The 18648-nt window shown below is 35.1% G+C and overlaps 2 protein-coding genes across 2 annotated transcripts in view; one reads left to right on the forward strand and one right to left on the reverse strand.

Annotated features, from left to right (window-relative positions):
- The window catches only part of B4 (imaginal disc development protein B4), an 82625-nt gene extending 77747 nt beyond the window's left edge, over positions 1–4878 (reverse strand). The window contains exon 1 of the mRNA XM_088260501.1: positions 4645–4878. The gene's annotated coding sequence lies outside the window, so the exon portion shown is untranslated. The remainder of the gene's footprint in view (positions 1–4644) is intronic.
- Positions 4879–9770: 4892 nt separating this feature from the next.
- Positions 9771–17142, forward strand: LOC148309193 (exosome complex component MTR3-like). Its single transcript, XM_088260438.1, has 4 exons — positions 9771–10064; positions 12458–12575; positions 15037–15193; positions 16249–17142. The coding sequence occupies exons 1-4, from the start codon at positions 9902–9904 to the stop codon at positions 16666–16668; spliced, it is 858 nt and encodes a 285-aa protein (XP_088116564.1). The 5' UTR covers positions 9771–9901; the 3' UTR covers positions 16669–17142.
- Positions 17143–18648: the final 1506 nt, after the last annotated feature.

Here is an 18648-nt window from a genome sequence, read left to right on the forward strand (position 1 = left end):
TAAAAAACTGATTTACAGCAAACGTAATCTGCTGACGACATTTTGTCTGTCATTAAAAATAAAAATAAAAATGATAAATATACTACTACTGATAACTTCACGCCATTTCACAGCAGGGGTAGGCAGAGAGGATGGAACGCCTTATTTTTCTGTCCTGACATACACTCCTAACTTCGTTAAAGGACTTTTTTTAATCTTTTCAATTATACTACTACTACTACTACCTTCACGCCATTTCCCTGCAGGGCTAGGCAGAGAGGATGGAACGCCACACTCTTTTGTCCCGACATACACTCCTAGCTTCCTTCACGTCCATACATCTAGTCATACATGCCCTCACCTTTTGACTTTTGACACCTCCAGATTTTAGGTTCTGATTGATCTGGTCGTGCCAAGTCTTTTTTGGCCGTCCTCGTTCTGTTCTCTAAATTGCGAATGAAAATTCGTTTGAAAATGCCATGAATAGGCGAAACAATTATCAAAATATTAATTTTTATGTATTTTTTAATAAAATACATCTTAGACTCAAAAAATCTGTATTTAATTTAAAAATGAATACATAAATTAAAATGGAGTTCTACAAATTAAACGCCAAATCAATAAATATGTAAGTAAAACTAAAGTTAACATATTTAAAATTAGTCGTTGAATGTGATTCAAGAATACAAGCGTCTGGGTTTTGGGGAGTTGGGTTTACCTATTAATTAATCTCCATGCACATCACTATATAATCGTACAAATCGCTCACTCATTTCAACAACGTCATATTTAAAAAAAAAATGTTTTTTCAAGAGATCGTTCTTAAAGTTTAAAAATATAATAAAATGTATTCAAAATAAATGTCAAGCCACTTATTGAACTTTTTACTGTGCAACAAATCTTTTTAGGTAAAACCTGAAAGTTTTTTCTCCATTTGAAAAATATTTAGCGTATTTAAAAAATAATTAAACAATACCTTTTCTTCAAAATGCAAAAACAACACTGTCTGCCCTGAAGCGGGTAAATATTAAGTTAAAAATATGCATATTTTGCTATGATAAAGTACATTTTCTGGGCTTTCCGAAAACAAGCACAACTGAAAATCGACGATTTTTATTTTATGGCGTTCTTGAAAGGAGTGAGCGATATGTACTCATACATATGTACGTGTCGCGGAAATTGACAGGCTGATTTGATCTGTCACTGTTCCAAGAAATCCGACGCTACTGAACTGTGTTTGCTTATGGTTGGAATTTCACATTAAGGCGCATTCTTGCATATTAACATATTAACCTACCTAGACTCGAGAGGGGTAATTGAAATCAGCGGTCGGGGAACCGGGGTAAATTACCCCAAATGGGGTAAAAGTGTTTTTTTGGGGTAATAAGGTAATTTTTCTAGTTTGCCATTTCATAAGCGTATTTTTACAAACAATTCAGGTGTGTGCTTGCTTTGTTGTGTATCAAAAAGTTCCAATTTTGGAGTAAGTGTACATATCAAACATCATTTCTTCAAAAACTGAAAAGTAAACCTGAAAACCTGAAAACCTGAATTTCTGTTTAATCCAATTTGAGAATTTTATTTCGTTTGTCTATAACAAACTTACTATTTTCATGTATTTTTTTTTACCTACCGTGTGAATTAATTCAATAAATAATATTTATTAAAAATCAACATTGATTGTCTTCTTTTAAAAATAGGGGGAGGGGTAATATTGACTTACGCAAAAATATTTACAGGTAACGATTTAAAAAAAATCCCCGACCGCTGCACTAGATAACTCAAATTTTGTGTAATCTTATTACTTTTTGACATCTCATCAAAGATGAAGAAGAATATGGAGGTCTGGGCATTTACGGGGCTGACGACCGTCATAGGCTGGTTTAAGTGATCACTTTACACACGTGTAACATTCACCAATTCTACCCATTATTGCAATTTAATAAATTACAACCAAATTCTTGGAAGTTCTATAAATGTGAGCCAATTTTGAAACCTTGTTCTTGAATCACTAGAACTTCACTAGAGACATCTATTGGTGAGATGAAAAGAAGCTTTTTATTGAGCAGAAACTCTTTTATTAGTATGTGAGGTCCGAATCCTGGATTATAATCACACACATTAGAAACGCCGGAAAATATCATTTTCATTTTTATTATTTAAGCTAATAATTATTATTATATCTATTAAAAACATTTTGAGTGTGTCCAAATACTTTTTCACAAAATTTGGATTATCTCCAATTACAGGAGTAATTTTCATAATAATACTAAGGAATAATAGGGCATTTTTTGTTTAAAAAAATCTAAACGTGTGATCTTCATTCTACTGTTTTGATCAACACTCCCGCGGTCTCGGATCCATCGATACGTGATTGAAATTCGACAGTGTATTTGTAGTCCGTATGTTTCGCCATTTTACAATGAATGAGTGACCACTATGCGCGTCGCAGGTTCAGTGAATGGCCCGAAACAATACTCAGCTTGATCCTCTTTTTCAACGCAAAAATTTTCTCACCCACAATTCTGTAACATTCACCAATTCTACCCATGATCTATGTTTCGACTTTGATCAATATATTTAGAGTTCCAAGAATTTGAGTAGTGTGGTTGTCAATCATGGGTAGAATTTCCGAACGTTACACCTGACCAAGCATTTGACGGTCGTAAGCCCCGTAAATGCCCAGACTTAATAATAATAATAATAAAACCCTTATCCGCACCCCAATGGTGCATAGAGCACTGCGTCATATAAACGCAGTGTTATCTTGATCGTTTACACATGAAGGAAAGGTGATCAGCCCTCCGCTTCAGGTACCAGTCCAGGATAATATTGAATAAATATGACAGTGAAAAAATCACTTCTATTTATTTTACCCCCCTTGGGAATCGAACCCGGGACCTCCAGAACGGTAGCCGAGCGTGCTGACCATTACACTACGGAGGCGGACACATTCTTATTAATCTATGTTGAGATGTCAGTAAAATTATATGAGAAATATATAATAACTCCTAATTGGAGATAATCCAGATTTGTGAACATTTGGACACACTCAAAATGTTGCGATCATTTTATTAAAAAATACAATGCGGAAGAAATCGTGAAAGCACTTTGTTTAAGAAAAATGCCAGGGTTGTCACCGAAAACATAAATTTGGTGTATTTTAGTAGATATTCAAAGATGGTCATATTAAGGTGGGTCGATTTTGAATTGTGGGACGCATAATTTATCACAATTTATAGCAAACAGCAATTACTCTAGTCTCGAGCCTTCAACGAATGAACTATCAGAAAATTTACAACATTTTGAGTGTGTCCAGATTCGTTTTATTCTCTGCCTACCTCTGCGGTGAAGCGGCGCGATGGTTGGTTAGTTAGTTTGTTAAATATATGGTTTTGAAAAGAAAACAGTCAGTTATGATATTATTTATTGATTCGGCATTAACTTTGTGGAATGACATGTTGATTTTTTTTTAAATTAATAAAATAATAAAACCCTTACCGCACCCCAATGGTGCATAGGGCACTGCTTCATATAAACGCAGTGTTATCTCGATCGTTTACACATGAAGGAAAGGTGATCAGCCCTCCACTTCAGGTACCAGTCCAGTGTAATATTGAATAAATATTAGAGTGAAAAAATCACTTATATTTATTAAACCCCCCTGGGAATCGAACCCGGGACCTCCAGAACGGTAGCCGAGCATGCTGACCATTACACTACGGAGGCGGACATTTTTAAATTAAACATATTTAATATAATACCACTTAATGATTTATTTCATTTCGTGTGTAATGAAATAACACTCATTAAGTGGTATTATACTACTACTACCATCACGCCGTTTCCCCGCAGGGGTTGGCAGAAAGGATGGAACGCCACACTCTTCTGTCCTGACGTAAACTCCTCACCTCCTTCACATCTCGTCATAATACATGCCCTTAGATTACGCAGACCTTTGACACCACCAGATTTTAGGTTCTGATTGATCTGATCGTGCCAAGTCTTGTTCGGTCGTCCTCGTTCTGTTTCCCGCTCACATTCGCCACATATATTTTCTTGGTCATTCTCTCGCTATCCATTCGCTCCACATGTCCAAACCACCACCGTAAAGAACTCTTCCTAGTCTTTGCAATTATTCCTTGTTCAGCCTTACATTCCTTTCTTATATCTTCGTTTATTATACAAATGTTTATTTTTTTAAAGTGGTATTATATGTTATTGTCCGCCTCCGTAGTGTAATGGTCAGCACGCTCGACTACCGTTCTGGAGGTCCCAGGTTCGATTCCCTGGGGGGGGGTCAAATAAATACAAGTGATTTTTTAACTTTAATATTTATTCAATATTACCCTGGACTGGTACCTGAAGCGAAGGACTGATCACATTTTTCCTTCACGTGTTAACGATCAAGATAACACTGCGTTTATATAATGCAGTGCCCTATGCACCATCGGGTGCGGATGAGGGTTTGAAGAAGAGGAAGAATTATACAAGTGTTAATTTTTTTAAATAAAGGGAATGAGTTATAAAAAATACATAAAAATATATATTTTTAATACATATTCATTGTGTATTATTATAACATTAGTTATTTGATTCGATCGAGCTCTGATAAATCCGTGACATCACATGAAGTAACCATTCGAACAAAAGGGTACAACTCACCAGTATAATTTTATCTTTTCGCATTCCTGAGGCAGTGCAGTATTCCAAACAAACACAAAACTTGTTCGACAAACTGAACACAACACAGAGCTAACGAAACCGCCCGAATCCGATTAGAAACAGCGCAAAACCGACGCAAGAAGTGTCACTTTTGTCCGGATGGGGTAATTTTTATTTATCCGACGACAAGATGGCGGCGGGACGGGTTCACGTGCCCACGTACAGAACGAGACTGAATGAGAATTATGTGATTCGCTCTTCGATTGGTAGAACGCGACGGTACGGATGCCTATTGGTCTTGAAAATGCAAATGGCGGACGGCGGGCATGTAAAATAGCACCACTTCAAAAAGTCTACACCAATAAATAAAATTTTAAATACACTTAAACTATGAAAAATATTGGTATTTGATTTGAAAGTGATTTTGTCTAGTAAATGAAGTTCTATAAACATTTAACTCTTACCACTCTGTAGGCCAGACATTCTGGCCCGTATGATTCTAGTAGGCAGCTCCGTGGGCCACAATGTCTGGCCCGGCGCAGATATAACTTTAATCACTGATTTCTCTATCACCCAAGTATATTCTACCAAAAAATATTTCAGATAAATACAGTTAATCTTAATGAACATGGTCATACGAATTGCCAGACTAATTGTGCCAGATAGTGTCCTAAAATTAGGGAACCGAAATATTTATTTTAATGGTAGAAAAACGTCACACTTTTATTATCAGATTAGCTTTTAGTTATGAGAAAAATTGGCCAGAGTGGAAAAGGTTAAACTATGAATATTTGAACCAATAATTTAAATGTATATGAACATATATAGATTTACATTTAAATTATTGGTACATATTTGATTTGAAATTGATTTTGTTTAACAAATGAAATTTTGTATACATTTAAACTATGAACACTATTGGCATTCGATTTGTAATCGATTTTGTCTTGGCACCACTTTTAAGTTACTCGACTAACGAATTTTTTTCGAATTTGAAAATTTGACGATTTAGATACCATTTTTGGAATAAAGAGTTTTTGAGTTGTGGCCCTTTGGTATTTAACCAGCGATGTGTATCGTAAAATATGGAAACAATAAATTAATATTATTTTATTGACATCTCAACATAGATAAAGAAGGGATTGTGACCGCGTCATGGGCTAGTTTTATTGATCACTTAACACACGTGTAACATTCACTAATTCTACCCAAGACAACCACATTACTCAAATTCTTAGAAGTTCTACAGATATGATCCAATTTCGAAACATTGTACTTGAATCACTAGAATTTTTACTACAGACATCTATTGGTGAGAAGAATTTGGCACACTTGAAATGTTGTAACTAAATTAAAATAAAATAAACATTAAAAAATAAAATATCGCTCACTCCATTCAAGAACGTCATAAATCAAAAACCTTCATTTTTCAGGAGAACGTTTTTAAAGTTTAAAAATAAAATACAATGTATTAAAAATAAATATCAAGCCACTTTTACTGTGCAACAGATCTTTTTAGGTAAAACTTCAAGGTTTTTTCTCCATTTGAAAAATATTTAGTATACTCAAAAAAAAAATTAAACAATACCTTTTCTTCAAAATGCAAAATCTACACTTTCTGCCCTGTAGCGGGTTAATATTAAGTTTAAAAAATGCCGCTTTTGCTGGGATATAGAACATTTTCCGGGCATTCCGAAAACATGCACAACTGAAAATTGACGATTTTTGATTTATGACGCTCTTGAAAGGAGTGAGCGATATGTATAATCGAAGATTGGCTTTGTTACCTCGTGCCAAATGACTGTAAACGGGACACCGAGCATCTCCTGCTCTACCTCACGCCGCCTCCCCCTCTCTATCGGCGCTGCGAGGTGCCTCCTGGCGGCCGGAGCGCTGCGCAGAACCAGTTCCCAACAAAAGAGGGAGAAATGACAAAATACTGTTTACATTCGGCCGACACGACTGCGAACTGCGAACATCTCGCACTAACGATGGCCAATTTCTCAATTTTTTTATTTATTTATTTATTTACTATCATCATATACATAATTACAAATTACAGATGGCAGTATAGTGCACTCATTGAGTTTTCCTGTGCCAAGAGTACATTTTAGTTTTTTTTTTAAATCTTTAATCAGGGCTGACAGTAGGAAAAACAGCATTTTATTATTATTTGTAAATTTTTCTGTCATAACTACAATAATGCATGTTTTGTAGCGGAGAAAACTAATATTGAAATTGAAAATGAAAATGTATTGAAAATGTATTTTTTATGTTTAAAAAAATTGGTAGATATTATTATCACAATTTTACATATTTTTTACCATTGCATTTGGGTAGGCACTGCTCATGCGCCCATATGAAATGCACGCCACTGACACATTATATTTTTTAAGTAAAATTTTAAATGTATTTTTTTTTTCAATTTCAGTTACTTGAGATGAATTTAATACAAGTTAAAAGCTTTTGTCTCTCAAAGCATCTTCTCCGGCACAGGAGAATCCACTTGGTTAGCCTATTCTAGGCATTCAAGGGATGAGTGTGTGTTCGGTTACAGATGTGTTCGGATTATCGGGTGTTCGGGTTAAAGAGGGCTGCTGTATATTGTTTTTCTCCCATAAATTTTATATCACCAGTACATTCTAAAAAACAAAACAAAAAAAAACAATATGTATTTTAAAAAAATATTCATTGGATGTGAAGTGACGTCCGGCTCTCAGCGGAGGCTTACTGAATTTTATAACTGCAAGTAAGGGGTTAATGTTGAAAAGTTCACTTAATTTGGTCACTTAGTAACTGGTCATATCGCTCACTCCTTTCAAGAACGTCATAAATCAAAAAACTTGATTTCTCAGGAGAACGTTTTTAAAGTTTTAAAATATAATACAATAAATCAAAAATAAATATCAAGCCACATATCGAACTTTTTACTGTACAACAGATCTTTTTAGGTAAAACCTGAAGGTTTTTTTCTCCATTTGAAAATTATTTAGTATATTTACAAAAATAATTAAACAATACCTTTTCTTCAAAATGCAAAAACAACACTTTCTGCCCTGTGGCGGGTAAATATTAAGTTAAAAATATGCCGCTTTTGCTGGGATATAGTACATTTTCTGGGCATTACGAAAACATGCACAACTGAAAATTGACGTTTTTTTTATTTATGACGTTCTTGAAAGGAGTGAGCGATATGGCATAATTATATTACATACAGGCAGCGGTGGGCTGCAGGGGGCTCGGAGGGGCTCGCCCGAGCCCCTTGTTGAATTTGACTCGGGCCGGCGAGCCCCTTGTTAAGAGAAATAAATATTCTCTGATTAAATAAGTAGGTTCATCAATGCAATTTCAGTGGTTGGTTTAAATGTATTATGAGACATAATTTGTTGCCTTTTGAAATTTCTTGAAAAAATATTTTAAACTAATATTAAATATTTGATTTGTTGAATTAAAAAAATTTCTACCATAAAAAATAAGTCATAACTATTATTTTTTGACATCTCATCCAAGATGAAGAAGGATACGGAAATCTGGGCATTTACGGGGCTGACGACCGTCATGCTGGTTTAAGTGATCACTTTACACACGTGTAACATTCACGAATTCTACCCATTATTCACAACCACACTACTCAAATTCTTGGAGGTTCTTTACCTATATATGAACCAATTTTGAAGCATTGTTCTTGAATCACTAGAACTTCACTAGAGACATCTATTGGTAAGACGAAAAGAAGCTTATTATTGAGCAGAAACTCTGAGATGTCAAAAAAAAAAATGAAAAATCTCCTATAATTGGAGATAATCCAGATTTGTGAACAAGTATTTGGACACACTCAAAATGTTGTAAAGTCATACCTATATTTTGTCGTTTGATGTGCATATTAAGAATTTTTTATTATTATGTATTTTGTATAGTTTAAAAAAATGATACATCACCCCTTCCCCCCACACCCTTCTCCCTCCATCCACGATCCCCTTGTTAAAAAATTGGCAGCCCACCCCTGCATACAGGCGTCTCCCAGTATGTAAAATTATTTGGTAAAGCTATTGCATACGTTTGAAACGGTCTCTGAGAAAAAAAGCTTACTCAAATCAACCATAGATACTGTCGTAAACTCGCAAATGTTGCGACGTATGAATCCTATCATATAAGTACATATATCGCTTTCTCCTTTCAACAACGTCATATATAAAAAAAAAAACTTGATTTTTCAGGAGATCGTGTGGTTGTCAATCATGGGTAGAATGGTAAATGTTACACGTTTATAAAGTGGTCATTTAAAAACATGTCGTAAGCCCTGTAAATACTTAGACTTCCATATTCTCCTTCATCTATGTTGAGATGTCAAAATGTAAAAATAACTCCCTGATTTGTAAACAAGGATTTGGACATATCCAAAATGTTGTGTACTTAACATATACAAAGTAATAATAATCTTCGATGATTTATAGATATAGCGCCATTTTCGTAAAAACCTACTTCAAGGGCGCTTATACAGGTATGGATTATGAGAGATAAAAACATTTAAACAATATTAATTAAAGAGGGCCGTTATTGCGATATAGCGTATAGCGAGGTATGGTGTATAATATTCCTCAACTAAAGTCAGAAGGGAAAAATTAACTACTTCATAAAGTTCTCAACAGATGGCAGTTCTATCCGCTATCCGTCTCTGTTATATATTTGCTACAGGACAAAATTCAACGCACAGACAAGCGCGAAACCTACGATTGAAATAATAATAATAATAAGATAACAATTATTTAAACCTTTTTTTTTCTTTTATATGGACATAAAAGACCACCACGTTTTTATTTATTTTATTCATTTGATGTTTATTCGTTTTGTATTTAATATTTTACGTTTTCTAGTTAGATTCCAATAAAATCATAAATATATATATAATTGAATACAGTTCATTTCATAAAACTCCAAATTATGTACAAAAGATTCAACCTTCTATGTTTTTCATCGTGAAAATAAAAGTATAAAAAATAATAATAATAATGATACAACGTACCCCTAATTCGTAATATTTCGGTTTTTAATTTTTACCTGGTTAGATATCTTTTAGCATGACACGCCTTCAGCTTTTTGACGTTTAGCAATCAGGAGCTAACTTCACATCAATTTTTCTTCGAAATGCGTGTTCTGTCATTTAACGCGGTACAAATGAAATATCGAGTTATTTAAAATTATTTTGAGAGCGTATCAATATTATTTTTTCGTTATTGTTTAAGACTAAAAGTGAAAAATGCCTGTCGACACAAAACGCATTCCCGGACCGGAAAGTACCACTCCTTACAGATTATTTTCTGCGAAAAACGTAACAACTTTTGAACAACTCCGCGCCGATCTTCTCGATGATGAAGGATTAAGAAAGGATAAAAGAAAACTAAACGAACTCAGAGACATATGTGAGTATATTTTGTTCAATGTTTTGATTGGTATAAGCACCGTGAGTTATTTCGAACTCTTCAAACACATTTCTTGCACATTTTATGGTTAACTGGTTGAATGTTTGAAGGGACATCTTTCAATAATATTCTGAGGCGAAATTAAATCAGCATAAAATATATACATTTGATTTACAGTCCCAGTTTACTGGAACTAATGAGGCACCAATCATAAAACATTTTCTACTTTTTTATTAAAGCAACAAATTATTGAAAACAGCTATATTTATACAGTAGAACCTTTCATAACTAGTAATTTAGTCATAATCATTCGTATTATGAGCAAAAAAAAAGTGAAAAATTGCTCCCTTGGGGCGTTTGTGCGCTACCCGTAATTTTACCGTCCGGCAGTCCGGTTTTGAAAAAAGAAAACGACTACGACAGTTTAGCGTGATGGAATTTACACGCAACGTGTTCACGCACCGATCAAGAACATCGATCTGAAGAAAGATGGACAAAAGCACAAGCCAATCCAAGCCTATCATCGTTTTAAAACGCTAACTGACGTGCCGGATGGTGAAATTCCGTGTAGTGGACAAACGCCCTTAAAGAGCAACATTTCGCATAATGAGTTACAGAGAAGGGGCAAGTCTTTTTTACGACATTAACTTGTGAGCCGGGACTTTCGCACCAGTCAAAATAAAACATATTTCGCTTAACCTTTTAACTGCGTTAACTTTGTTCCTGAGAGACGCCCGTGCGTGGCGGTATTTCGCCGTTTTTTCAATGATTACTTTTATCATGTATTTAGTTAAGAAATGATTTATTTTCCTAAACAAAAACGTTCAATGGGATTCATTGTGCCTTTTTGGTACTCTATAATACACGTGTGTCACATTATTCTTGAAATATATCGTAATATAAACAAATAAGATCGTAACATAAATAAATCAAAGCACGCATCGTGTGTCACTCTTACCCACTGGCGATGCGTAGCGTCGAGAGTGAGACAGATATAGGGCATGATTATGGCGCAAACTAATTACCGACCTCAAGAAAAATCAGGGATCTGTTCTTTGATTTATCCTTGTGATGTTACAAATTATTAGTCGTTTTGTCAAGTTGAACTGAGGTTCGAAACTTGGAGCAAAGTAAAAACACATACGCTTATGTCAGCCGCGTATGGGGCATGTTTTGTGAAAACACATACGGTTATGCGAGCCGCGTGGATCCGGTTAAGGAGTGTTTCTCTTAATGAGTAAGATTCTGGAACAAATTATGCTTGTTATGAGGGGTTCCTCTGTAGTTAGTATTCTTTAATTTTTATGCGACACAATTGACTAAAAACTAACTAACTAGCCATCACATCACTTCTCCGTAGGGGTAGGCAGAAAGATAAGAGAAAAGAACGCCATACCATATGTCTTCTCCTCTTCCGCATCCATGCATCTCCTCATACTTAATAATAATAAACCCTTATCCGCACCCAATGGTGCATAGGGCATATAAATGCAGTGTTATCTTGATCGTTTACACATGAAGGAAAGGTGATCAGCCCTCCGCTTCAGGTACCAGTCCAGGGTAATATTAAATAAATATTACAGTGAAAAAAAATCACTTGTATTTATTTTACCCCCCTTGGGAATCGAACCCGGGACCTCCAGAACGGTAGCCGAGCGTGCTGACCGTTACACTACGGAGGCGGACATACTTACCTCATACTTACCCACTCATTATTCCGACTCCTGACCTGACCACTTTCAAGTATTTGAAATACTTGATCATGCCAAGTTTTCTTCAATTACCAACCACATTTACTTTTTTTTTTAATCTAAATATTCCCTATAGTTATGAAAACTAACTAACCAACTTACCATCATGCCGCTTCTCCACAGGGGTAGGCACAGAGAATAGAACGCCACACCACTCTGTCTTTGCAAACATTCTTCGCCTCTTCCACGCTCATGCATCTCCTCATACATACCCACCGATTATTACGACTCCTAACCTGACCACTTTCAAGTATTTGGCATACCTGATCGTGCCATGCTTTTCTCGGTCTTCTTCTGCTCCTTCTTCCAATTACATTCGCCTCATAAATTTGTTTTACCGTTTTTTCCTCACTTATTCGCACTACATGTCCAAACCATCTGAACACACCTTTCTTAATTTTGTCGATAATGCTTATCTCAGCTTTGCATTCCTTCCTCATTTCACTATTCGAACATCTATTAAACATCGTTTTGTCACACATTCTTCTGAGAGATCGCATTTCGACTGCATTCAGTCTACTTTCATCCTTCTTTTGCCAACTCCATGTTTTGCTTCCATACATTAGAGTTGGAACCAGGACTCCGTTGTGCACTGCCAGTTTAGCTTCCACTGATATAGTTATTATGTGATGTTTTTTCCAGTTGGGCGTCTGGGTGTCGTAACACAAGCCAAGGGCTCAGCTTACGTAGAAATGGGAAACACAAAAATATTGGCATCAGTGTATGAACCTCGAGAGATTCCTAAACAGACTGAATATAGGTAAGGAAAACACTTATTTGTACAATTAAAATGTAACTTTGTTTTCAAATCACTATAAATATTTTACTTTAACTTAATTATAATGTCTACCGGTTTCTAAGCTAACCGCTTCTTTATCAAGACTGATTATTACTTAAACTTTTAGTATTAATCAGTCTTGATACAGAATTAGCTTCTTAACCGGTAGACATTATAATTAAGTTATAATAAAATATTTATAGTGATTTTAAAACAACATTTTGAGTGTGTTCAAATACTTGTTCACAAAATCTGGATTATCTCCATTTACAGGAGTTATTTTCATATTATTTTTTGACATCTCAATAGTAGTGTGGTTGTCAATAATGGGTAGAATTGGTGAATGTTACACGTGTGTAAAGTGATCACTTAAACCAGCCTATGACGGTCGTCAGCCCCGTAAATGCCCAGACTCCATATTCTTCTTCATCTCTGATGAGATGTCAAAAAATAATATTTTAAAACAAAGTTACATATGAATTATAAAATGGAAAATCACAAAGGTAGTGCTTCAAATATAAATTATATACTTATTTTTATCTTTATTCTCATAACACATTTCGGACGGTTGTCTTTTACACTTGCCGACCGCTGGCGACGGGATTTGACAATTCTGTTCATATTATTCTGAATATTGCTTTTATTGACCATGTTAAAGTTTAAATGTATCAATTTTGTAATGTTAGCTCCGGTAAGTATCTGAAAACGAGAAAAAAATACATCGCAAGTAACCGCCATAGCTGGCGTAGTGGCACGACCACCCCGAAAGACGACTTGCGCGCTACTAAAAGGAGATCTGCTGAAACAGTATGAAGCCACTTGTACGCAAAGCACGGCACGCACGCACACACTGAGAAACGTTTGTGTGTTGGCGATCCTATCCCCAATTTATTTACAAATTATTTCCTTCCGTCGCTGCAAATGGATAACCTTTTATCATAATACTTTTAAGTAATATGTAATTGTATATTTGTCCGCCTCCGTAGTGTTATGGTCAGCAAGCTCGGCTACCGTTCTGGAGGTCCCGGGTTCGATTCCCAAGGGGGGTAAAATAAATAACAGTGATTTTTTCACTGTCATATTTATTCAATATTACCCTGGACTGGTACCTGAAGCGGAGGGCTGATCACCTTTCCTTCATGTGTAAACGATCAAGATAACACTGCGTTTATATGACGCAGTGCCCTATGCACCATTGGGGTGCGGATAAGGGTTTATATGTATATAATTGTATTACATAGGAATACAAAAATTCCGAGCCCGTATCTGTCATATTTTATATCGATATTCTCACTATCAGAGTCGAATTGTAGTAAATGTATATCACCGAAAGTGAAAGACTAATTGAAGAGACTACTTGATGTAGTATTTTCAAAAAATTTCAGCACTGCGATCGCGTACATAGTAAGCCGATGTTTATATTGTGGTGTGTCCCAATTTTAACATAATTTGTCTCAGACTTGAGCTTTGATCTTTCCATTTTTTCCCTTTTCTTCCTCCCGCCTCTCTTCCAGGTATTTACAATTAACGACATTATTACTAACGGTACTGGAACACTTATGATGAGGAAGATGGAAACGCGCAAATAAAACAATTGTTTATTCGTCAAAAATTACACAATTTCATAAGGGCGAAAAGAACAAAGCGACACCAATAAACAAAGAGCAAGCGCGACATATATACGTTTGAATTTTAATCTTATCTGAGCACACAAAAATTTGTCCTCCACCCTTTATATATGATTTTAAAGGAGTTACATGTGGTGGGGACAGTATTATAAACAAATAAAGTCGATGAACTGCGTCTCTTTGTTCTTCTCACATACATTTATGAATACAATTTTAATACACAAATTCTTATAAAAAATACACAAATTTGGAAGGAACAGACATATCGCTCACTCCTTTCAAGAACGTCATAAATCAAAAATCGTCTATTTTCAGTTGTGCATGTTTTCGGAATGCCCAGAAAATGTACTATATCCCAGCAAAAGAGGCATATTTTTAACATAATATTTACCCGCTACAGGGCAGAAAATGTTGTTTTTGCATTTTGAAGAAACGGTATTGTTTAATTTTTTTTTTAATATACTAAATATTTTTCAAGTGTAGAAAAAACCTTCAGGTTTTACTTAAAAAGATCTGTTGCACAGTAAAAAGTTCAATAAGTGGCTTGATATTTATTTTTAATACATTGTGTTATATTTTTAAACTTTAAAAACGTTCTCCTGAAAAAATCAAGTTTTTTGATTTATGACGTTCTTGAAAGGAGTGAGCGATATGTGAAATTTTGTAAATGAAATGTTACAATTACCTGTTTTTCATCTGTTACTTATTATTGTATATGTATTCATGTAACTATACTGTTAAATTTCCAAAATAATAAATAAATAAAATAAACTTGGTAAATATGATTCTTCATGATTATTGCGGAATGATTCCAGCTACAATGGGGAGTTGTTTGTGGAGTTCAAGTACGCGCCCTTCTCCAGCACCAACAGATGTGGTCTGCAGCCGGGGCACCAGGAACGGGAGATGGCCTCCTTCATCCGGAGCGCCCTTGAACCGACAGTCCTCCGACACCTTTTGGAAAATTTCCAGGTAGTATTGAATTTTTATTTATTTTTTAAAAGCTAAATATTTGTGTTATTATAATTTACAAAAATACTTCAATTTCATACTACTTCTGTGAGCCTAAGCAGCTCATTATTAGAATAGGTATCAAATTGTGGTAGAGTGGGTTCGAACCGAGAAACTCTAACTAAAAGAGTCCGCAACACTAACCACGAGACCACAACCCGACACTTATCTTACTTACCTGAATCTTATTTATAGATTTGGCGTTTAATTTATGGAACTCCAATTCAATTTATGAATATGTATATCAAATATTAAAATAAAATGATGATTTTTAGGGTATACTAAATTGTATTTTATTATTAAAAACACGTAAAATAAAATTTATGACAATTATTTCACCTTATGGCATTTACAAACTACTGTCATAACACGGCGTTTGAAATTGCTAACAAGTGTCACTAATTTTATTTTTGTGTGTTTTTAATAATTATTCCTATTTTTTTGTATTTGAATTTATGTCTGTATACATGTTTGTATAATGCAAAAGAATTTAAAATAAAGAAGAAAAAAAATACATACAGTGTTTGAAAATAATGCGGAATGCATCGAAACACAATTCACAATAAAATTTTTTTAAAAGAGTGTTGTTTACTAAGTAAAACTTAAATTAAAACGAAAATCCAATTTAGTAGATTCTAAAAATTATTTGTTTCATTTTAATATTTAACTCTTACCACTCTGCAGGCCAGACATTCTTGCCCGTATGATTCTAGTAGGCAGCTCCATGGGCCACAATGTCTGGCCCAGCGCAGGTTTAATCATTGATTTCTCTATCACCCAAGTATATTCTACCAAAAAATATTTCAGATAAATGCAGTTAATCTTAATTAACATGGTCATTCGAATTGCCAGACAGAGTGTCCCAAAATTAGGGAACCAAAATATTTATTTTAATGGTAGAAAAATGTCACATTTTTTTGATCAGAGTAGCTGATCAGTTATGAGAAAAAATGGTCAGAGTGGAAAAGGTTAATATACAACCCTTGTTATTTTATTATTTCTTTATTCAATTACAGGTTGACATATTCGTTTATGTCTTAGAAAATGATGGCAGCGTTCTAGCCACGGCGATAAACGCGGCCGGACTCGCTCTGGCCGATGCCGAAATTCCCGTTTACGACATCGTCACTGCCATTTCTGTCGGCGTTCAGGGAAGCCATACCTTTATCGACCCGACCATCGCGGAGGAGACTTATTGCGCGCGAAGCGGTGGTGATAACAGCAATCACGGTGTCGTGGTCGTGTCCCAACTCCCCATACTGGAACAGATCACGGAGTTCTGGCAGCACGGAGCGCTGACAATCGAAGTCACCCTGTCTTCCATAGAATCCGCCAAACCGAGCTGCGAAACCCTCTATGCGGACTTGCAATCCATCCTGATAGACAAATTGGAGTGCTTCTTGCAGAATAAAAAGAAATTGGAAAAAGAGAAATAATAGTATTGTCAAATTAATTAAAAAGTAATTAACCTGTACGGGAGTGTGGCTGTACATGGTCCTCCAAACAAAACTTTCCTCGGAGAAGTATGGGTGTACGTGAATGGCTGCGCTTATTTCCAGAGCCCGGTGACATTTATTCTAAAATGACACCATCTGCGGCTGTTTTTAAAATCTAAAACCACACTTCAGAATATTTTTCTGTGTTACCCACTACATTTAACATAAAACAAAGTTATGCTATATGTATATTGATTCGACATTAACTTTGTGGAATGACATGTTGAATATTTAAATAAAACATCTTCTGAACGACTAGGTTTGAAAACAACTGTAGCGTTCGAAACTAGTTGACTGTAATAAAATAAAATAAAATGCAAAAAGTGCTATTAAACAATGGTTAATTTAAAAAAAAATCAAAGCTTGTAAGACGTCATCGTAATGGCACTGCCAAAGAAAACCCACGAAATAAAACATGGATAATTTTGATATCAATTATGTTTACTGGTATGAATATTTTTTATTATTCAAGAAAATTCGGTACTTGTAGCATTGGATGTGGTATGAAATTATGAAAAATAAAAAAAACTCACTCCCCATATAGTTTTGTCTGCAGAAACTCAGTTCGGAAAGGTTAATACAAGTAATTAAGAATGGTTTTATATTATATGTATATGATTCAAAATAAATGATATTAAAAAAAATATTTATATTGTTATATCATCTCGACCCCAACGTCTTGAAGATGTAAAAACTTTATTTTGGTAGATTTATATTATCCACTGACACTTTGTGATGGAATTGCATTTTTAATATATTATTAGATTAAAACCAATATTTTTAGCTTTTCCACTTTATTTTTATTTGACCAGCGACCGGGTTTCGTCGTTACCGACATCATCAGACAGGTGATGTCGGTAATGACGAAACCCGGTCGCTGGTCAAATAAAAATAAAGTGGAAAAGCTAAAAATATTGGTTTTAATCTAATAACTTTATTTTGGGTTTGAAATTAGATTATGCAACATTTATATTGTTACCAAACCAATGTCCGTTGTTCAGTGTTCAAACATACTGTAAACCAGGCAATCGCCATGCATCCCTCGAAAGGCATCTGGAGGAAGGCCTCAAAATTCACGGATGCTGCAGAAAGCCTGGCTATAATAACCATCAAAAGTAAGGTAGAGGAAAGGCAATTGCGATGGTATGGGCACATTATTACGACTCCTAACCTGACCACTTTCAAGTATTTGGCATACCTGATCTTGCCATGTTTTTCTCGGTCTTCCTCTGCTCCTTTTTCCAATTGTATTCGCCTCATAAATTTGTTTTACCATTCTTTCCTCACATATTCGTTCTACATGCCCAAACCATCTTTCTTAATTTTATCAATAATGCTTATCTCAGCTTTGCATTCCTTCCTTATTTCACTATTCGAACATCTATCATACATCGTTTTGTCGCACATTCTTCTGAGAGATCGCATTTCAATTTACTATACAATTTAATATTTTTTTAAAAAATAGGTCGTTTAGTTTTCTTCTATTTTCTAGAGAACTTTTTAAGGACAGACTATTCTAGAATGCCGCTTATCAGACTGTGGATAGTCACACGGTTGCGGGATGTTGTTTTCTCAGCAACATACCCAAATTCCTTACAACACCCGAAGTGTGTTGCTTGTGTCCACTTTATTCCGTTGTTTTGTTTTGGTTGCTGTCGCTGCAGAAAACTCTGCTTCACACAGATGGGATGTCGGAAGTGGCAAAGGGGATTTAAGCGCTGTGGTGACAATCTCAGGGTATATCTTAAATTGATGCCTCGAACATAGTTTTTACGGCCTGGTACCCATTTGAGGTGGACTGCGGTGTCCACCTCTGTAGTGTAATGGTCAGCACGCTCGGCTACCGTTCTGGAGGTCCCAGGTTCCCAGGAGGGGGTCAAAAAAATATCAGTGATTTTTTCACTCTAATATTTATTCAAT

The sequence above is a fragment of the Brachycentrus maculatus genome, unplaced genomic scaffold (assembly GCF_059751285.1).
Source record: "Brachycentrus maculatus isolate JH-2025_06_01 unplaced genomic scaffold, ASM5975128v1 h1tg000136l, whole genome shotgun sequence".
In the NCBI taxonomy this organism is placed as follows: Eukaryota; Metazoa; Arthropoda; class Insecta; order Trichoptera; family Brachycentridae; genus Brachycentrus; species Brachycentrus maculatus.